Here is a 6,956-nt window from a genome sequence, read left to right as displayed (position 1 = left end):
CTTCAGCAGTGAATCACAGATTAAATTTGAGAACTAGAGAAACACACACATAGGCTCAAACTGCAGACACACACAAATGTACAGTATATGGAATCTCATACAGATACACATACAGTAAACACAGAGATACATCATACTTACCTACTCCTGTAAACTTGTTTCCGGGAGAGGGGGCGTGACTGGAGGGTGGGAGGGGGCGGGGCAGGGCCAGTCGCATCATTTTGGCCCCGCCCCCCGCAAAACCTTCATTCCTTTCACGGCGGCGGGTACAAAATGATGCAATTGGCCTCGTCCCGCCCCCTCCCGCCCTCCAAAATGGCGCGTCTCATCGAGAATCGCGTCAAATGGTGCGATTCTCTGTGAATTCCGGGATGCGGGAGAAATGCCAGCTCTCGCGGGAGCCCGAGACACTGACCCGAATTTTGGGAGTCTACCGGACTTTCCGGGAGAGTTGGCATGTATGAGATACATATATAGATATGAGACTTATTACAGATACACATATACCATAGATACTCTGGGTACATTAGATCTCCCTTTCCAGCCTCTGTCCCACCTCTCAAGGAGGCACAAGTGTAAGATGCAAGCATGCAGCTTCTATTTTTGGGTTTGTGTAGTACAAGCAGTTGGATTTCCCACAACAAGTTCAACTTAGCATCAGCCTCTCAGTTTTCATTGTAACTAATATGTCTGTAGTGCTTCTTTTATTTTTGGTTAAGTAGATAATGCTTATGGAACACAGCAAAATTATGATATCGACTATACTTAATTAAAAAATATATAATTTTTTCTAAAGGACATTAATACAATAAGATGACATATTATCCCCAGGTCCCTCGCTCGGTCTGCAGTGAGAGTTGTCCTCCAGGATTCAGGAAAGCTGCTAGAACAGGACAACCCACCTGCTGCTTTGATTGTGTCCAATGTCTACAAGGAGAAATATCTAACCAGACAGGCAAGTCAAGAGTTTTCTGACCTACATATCATCATCATAATCATCACCACTTATTTATATAGCGCCGCTATTTCCACAGCGCTGTACAGAGAACTCACTCACATCAGTCCCTGCCCCATTAGATAATACAGTCTAAATTACAATGAAATGCTGTAGTTAAACAGTCTTTTATTGCATAACTGATACATACTATATCTCTTGAAGTATTACTGGAGCAGAATTACAGCCTTTAGGCAAGGCAAGAAAATGCACAATGTCTTTTGAAGCAATGCTGAAGTAAATTAACAGAGTCCAGTAATTATGGCAAAGGGATTGTGAGTGGAGTTATGTGTAAATAGTTTGTGGATGCAGACAAATAGACAGAAGCCAGGAGACGAACAGAAACAGACTTCAATAATGCCACCGGATATCAGAAGTCCAACATAGATACAGTCAGAACCCAGCAGATTTTTAAGATGCAATTCAAACATCAGAATATAAATCATGCAGAACCAGAAACTGGTGCAAGGTCAGTTACAAACTTGGACAGGATACAGGAGCCAAGAAGCATGAAAGTGAAACGCTAACCAATTCTATCACTGGTCAGGCATGAAGGCAATAGTGCAGCTCACCAATCAGATATTCATGGTAGGCACACCGGCAGGGCCACCTTCAGAAATAATCATGCCCAGTACGAGCCCCCCGTGTCCCCCCCGATGAACGCCCCATGAGCAACAGCAACATATACTTACCTGGGGGCCCGCCGATGGTCTCCGCTACTGTGTCTTCAGCCTGGCTGTCACCGTGACATCCAGGCACCAGGATGCGATCGCAGGGGTGGAGGAATCATTCCCTCTGCAATCATGTGATCTGCCTGTGACAGACTGGGGTCAGGAGTTCAATTCCCGACCATCGCCTTATCTGTGAGAAGTTTGTATGTTCTCCCCCAGGTAAGTATATGTTGCGCTGTTGTATCGGGCCCCCTGGTGAGCCCGGACAAGGTACAACAGTACCCCCCGTACCCCCCTGATGGTGGCCCTGCACACCGGCACCACAGTTCAGACTTGATTAAAAACAAGGATGCAGAGAACAACCAACTGAATCCTAACAGACAGGCAGTATAGACACTAGAACTGGGAAAACTTTTCATGTGGAAGTGACAGTAGATAATATATCTTGAGGGCTTGTATGAACACATTACCCCTCCAACTGATTACCATTTATACTCTGCTCACTTATAGACTGTATATGTATCTGTGAATGTGGCAGGAGATATATGTTAATTCTTAAATTATTATGATAATCCTTCAGATATGAAACTTTTAATAGATTGCATCTTTTATTTTAATGAAGATTTGAAAATGTAATGCTAATTTTACATAAGAATATATTAGAATTCGGTCCTGTGTTCACTTTAGATCATCTGGAATACATAGACATTAACTATTATAAAGATATTTAAATGGGCAGCTAATGACTACAAATATTTACCTCATTTGGCTGTGGAATTTCACACTTTCACCAATGAAATTTTTCCTTAAGTCTTACTAGTAGAATGACTTGACTATCGTGGTCTCAGCACTAGTCATAGATTATTGCTGAATTTTAAGATTGTTTCCCCCTGAAATTTGCACCTTTGCATAACAGCTTGTTCTGCGACAAAATGTGATATTTATGCATACTTGCCTACTCTCCTGGAATTCCTAGAAGGCTCCCGAATTTTGGGGAGTCCTCCCGGACTCCCAAAAGAGTGGGGAAACCTCCTGAATTGGCCGAAGTTAACGGCATTGACTGACAGGGCTTAATCGCGTCATTAAGCCCTGTCCCTGCTGTTCAATGCTAGGAATTTTGACATTTTATAGTGGGAGTGGGACTATGGTGATACAACAACGTCCAACGTCACCACACCCTCTACTACCCTCTGTCACTTGACTTCTCCCCCGAATTTTAAAAAGTTGACATGTATGTAATTATGTATTAATTTTGCCACAGCTTTGTTCATCTCTAATATGGTAAATACAAATAGCAGCAGACTCTGGGTACCATTAATATTACAGAATGCAACACATTAGATATGCAGATGTTGCAATGTCATGATTTACATTTTTTGTACCGATCTATTAGGGTCACTAATTGCGATGGTAGTCTTCAAAGCGACGCTATAAACTCCGACAGCACATACTCCGACATAATAACACTGATGGTGTCATCCCCGAAATAATTTTTAGACTGACTGCTTGAAAAACAGACTGTCTGTGTTTACAGCGTCGCTTTCATGTACCCAACTCACTAATTGATATGCGGAACAAGGTGGGTGTTTTTGTTTAGGATGACGGATAGAGGTGGTTAGAGTTTTTTTGAGACTATGTTAAAATGCGTTGATAAAGATGGATAATGTAAATATTTTAAAGTGTTTTGGAACACGTGGTACTTCACACAGGTGCCACAATATACCAAAGACTTACAGGGCCTTGAGGGTTTTACCATGGTCCGAAGTTCAGAAATTATGAACAGGAAAAGAGCTGTGTAAAGATTCTGTCAGATATATTAGCTTCAATTTTTCCAACCTGATTTAGCTCTGGCAGTAGCAGAGGCACAAAATGTAACAAATGCCAAGTCTATGCCAGGTACCCCCGCAAGGAGGTTTGGGTTATGCTGCTGGTGGGTTTACAGATTGCGGCCCTCTGCGCTGCCTACAGGTGTAACGAGCTGGTATCAACAACAGGAAGGGTCTGGTAAATGTAGCCAGGACAGGTACAGAAACGGGCTCCAGGGTGCAAATCGACAAATGGTGTCAGTATCAGAACAAGCTGGGTGAGATACAATCAGGTATAAACAATACCAAATGACAGGCAGAGGAGATGTCAGGAACGATCTGGGTCAGAATACACAGGAATCAGCCACAATATGAACAGGAAAGCTGGAGTAAAGGTTTGGAACCAAATACCCTGGCACAGGCTTGTGCACGGAGCAGGTTTAAATAGCTAAGCTGATGAATAGGGCAGATCACAGGTCAGAACACATGATTACAGGTTCAAAACTGCTCTTAAAGGGCCAATGCGCTTTTTGTTGCACGGAGTAGGAGTTGGCACAGGGTTCTGCATCTGGAGCAGAGAGAAGAGTAGAGGGAGCGTGCGGACAGGTTTGAGAAGTAACAGCAGAGTAAAGTGCGACAAGCTGATAGGCAAAATGCCTTAAGGTTGGTTAAAGCCTGCACAGAGAGATATTAGATGATGATGTCTAGATTATGATTTCCTGTGTATAAGTTCTTATTAAATAACAAAACATTTTTGGGTGAGTTTGCTTTCAATAATCTATACCATAGCATTGCTTAGATATGTTGTTTTAGGTGCTGTGTCTGACTACTACTTTCATGGTACGGGATACTAGCGTGATAGCTCACAATATAAACCAAAGAGTATATTTTATTGCAAAATACAACCATATAATGCAAAACAATAACAACACTATATGCAAACACTCTTAACAACAGTTAGGTGAGTCACCAACCTCTTAGGTAATACCTTTACTCACACAGTCTCTGAATGATGAAGCTTCAAGAATGACAGAAATACAATCGTCATAAGTGGTGTATGATGTAAAAGTCAAATTGTTGCACAAATAATTATCCCTGATGTCAATTCTGGACATTTCCTTATGGATAGAGATGTCAAATTGCAGACACCAGCCCCTCAGCCACGACACCCTCTATCAGCTTTGTAGGGAAGTGACACTCAGTCAACCTTCTCCTGTAATCACACTTGGATATCAAAACCACTGGTATCTACTGATGGAGATCAGAGGTTTATGCACGACTTGCATAAAGAAGGTATTCCTGACGATCTATTTAACAGAGCTGGTATAATCTGAAACTCATTCACAGTATTCAGCATAGAACAATTGAGATCCATCCAGTTACTTATTTTAAAGGGACTCAAATTCCTATGATGTTGGGATACATTAGACAAAAATTGTATAAAGTGAACATAAAATCATTGGGTAATGTATTAATTATACCTAATAGTTTCAGTAGGTGTATGAAATCAGTATTATAAACTCTAAAATCACTGCTTCCTTTTCGCATGATACAACACATTAATAACAAATTAATGTGTAACGGTACCTTATATGTTCTATCTTTCAGATTCTATTAACTGCATAAGATGTCCTTGGGATCAGTGGCCAAATCCTGAGAAATCTAGATGTCTCCCAAAGTCGATGGAGTTTCTTTCTTATGATGATGCATTGGGAAAAACGTTAGCTACAATCAGCATAATATCTTCACTTTTTCCCCCTATTATTTTGGGCCTTTTCATCTTGCATAGACAAACACCTGTAGTGAAAGCCAATAACTACTCTCTAAGTTGTCTTGTATTGATGTCACTGTGTCTTTGCTTCTTGTGCTCTTTAGTATTTATAGGTTTCCCCCACCACCAGAAATGTCTCCTACGTCAGGTATTATTTGGGCTGGCCTTTACTTTGTGTGTCTCAAGCATTTTGGCTAAGACTATCATGGTGGTGTTTGCTTTTATGGCCACTAGACCAGGCAGCAACCTGAGGAAATGGACGAATCCACAAGTCTCCTATATGATTATTTTTTCTTGTTTCCTGATACAATTCATTTTATGCATCACTTGGGTGTCTATAGATTCTCCATTCCAACAACATAACACTAAATCTAATCCTGAACTTATCATTGTTGAGTGCAATGAGGGATCACCTATTGCATTCTGGACCATGCTAGGTTATCTGTTTCTTCTGGCCACCATTAGTTTCATTGTAGCTTTCCTGGCTCGAAAACTTCCAGACAGGTTCAATGAGGCTCAGTTTATTACTTTCAGCATGTTGGCCTTCCTCAGTGTCTGGGTGGCTTTCATCCCAGCCTCGCTCAGTGCTCAGGGACAATACACTGTGGCAATGGAAATCTTTGCCATTTTGGCATCCAGTTGGGCTCTGGTGATCTGCATGTTTCTTCCTAAATGTTTCATCATATTATTTAGACCAGATAAGAACTGTCGACATCTCATAATGAAAACCAAAGATTAAGGTCAACAGCTCTTTTCTAAATATGTAATACATAGCAACATAGAAGTTCGAAAAAATATAATTTTATTTATTAATGGATTGGTCTCTGTTTTTCATGTAAAATGATCAAAGTCTATATCTATTATTAGCAGTGGAGGGCTGGCAAATATTAGCCAGGGGGGCAAGACTTTATTCAGCAGCCTATTCGGAACTGGGTCACTGGGCCACTGCAGGTGGCTCAGTGACCCAGCCTAAGGTAGCCCAATATGGGCCTGGCCCAGCTGAATTAAGACTCAGAGACAACTGGTTATTATGAATAGCGCCACAGGATTCTTTAGGGTTTTCTCTGACTTTTTTCAGCAACATTTAACTTATTAATGTCTTGCTGCTCATAATACAGGGATTTGGATTTAAATTAATCCAATCTTAGGTGGCCTAGTTTGAGTTTTACCTGGAGGTATGCAACTATACCGAGATGACTTCTGCAATTTCCTTAGGTCTTGATCCCTTCTATGGATAGTTGGAACCATTCCACTTACTAGACGGAAGGCTGGTTAATAGTATTAGCGAAAACCCGTTGCAAGTTCCCTAGTGATCATGTTCATCAGACTGGAGACTTGTTTTACAAATAGAGGATGGGCCCCACATGCTGCATCTAGCTTTGTTTTATGCAGTATATGGGCCTGATTCATAAAGGAATGTAAACTGCGATTTTGTCCGCAAAATCACTCTGCGCATGCCCAGAACTGGCTCATATGCCAAAGAAAGCAGCTACATTCAATTCAATTCAATTTGAAGTGCATAGGTCATTTAGTACAAGTTATGATTTCAGGGACGGAACGGGACGTTTGTCTGTAGTCAATGTACAGTAAGGATGTGCCAATCTCGAGCATACGTAGCATCGTCTGATCCAATCTCTGGGCATCTCAAGAGTATTTGCTTTTAAGTCATATCTCTTGCTCTAGCTACAGGTCTAGTCTAAGTGCCGATTACTAGT

The 6,956-nt window shown here is 41.3% G+C and overlaps 1 protein-coding gene across 1 annotated transcript; it reads left to right on the top strand.

Annotated features, from left to right (window-relative positions):
• The first annotated feature begins 813 nt into the window (after nucleotides 1-813).
• Nucleotides 814-5,980, top strand: LOC142150553 (vomeronasal type-2 receptor 26-like). The gene is made up of 2 exons (XM_075205750.1): nucleotides 814-955; nucleotides 5,079-5,980. The coding sequence occupies exons 1-2, from the start codon at nucleotides 814-816 to the stop codon at nucleotides 5,978-5,980; spliced, it is 1,044 nt and encodes a 347-aa protein (XP_075061851.1).
• The last annotated feature ends 976 nt before the right edge of the window (nucleotides 5,981-6,956 follow it).

This window comes from Mixophyes fleayi, chromosome 4, assembly GCF_038048845.1.
Source record: "Mixophyes fleayi isolate aMixFle1 chromosome 4, aMixFle1.hap1, whole genome shotgun sequence".
NCBI classification, from domain to species: Eukaryota; Metazoa; Chordata; class Amphibia; order Anura; family Limnodynastidae; genus Mixophyes; species Mixophyes fleayi.
The sequence above is the reverse complement of the archived record's forward strand: the minus strand, read 5'-3'. Positions and strand labels throughout refer to the sequence as shown.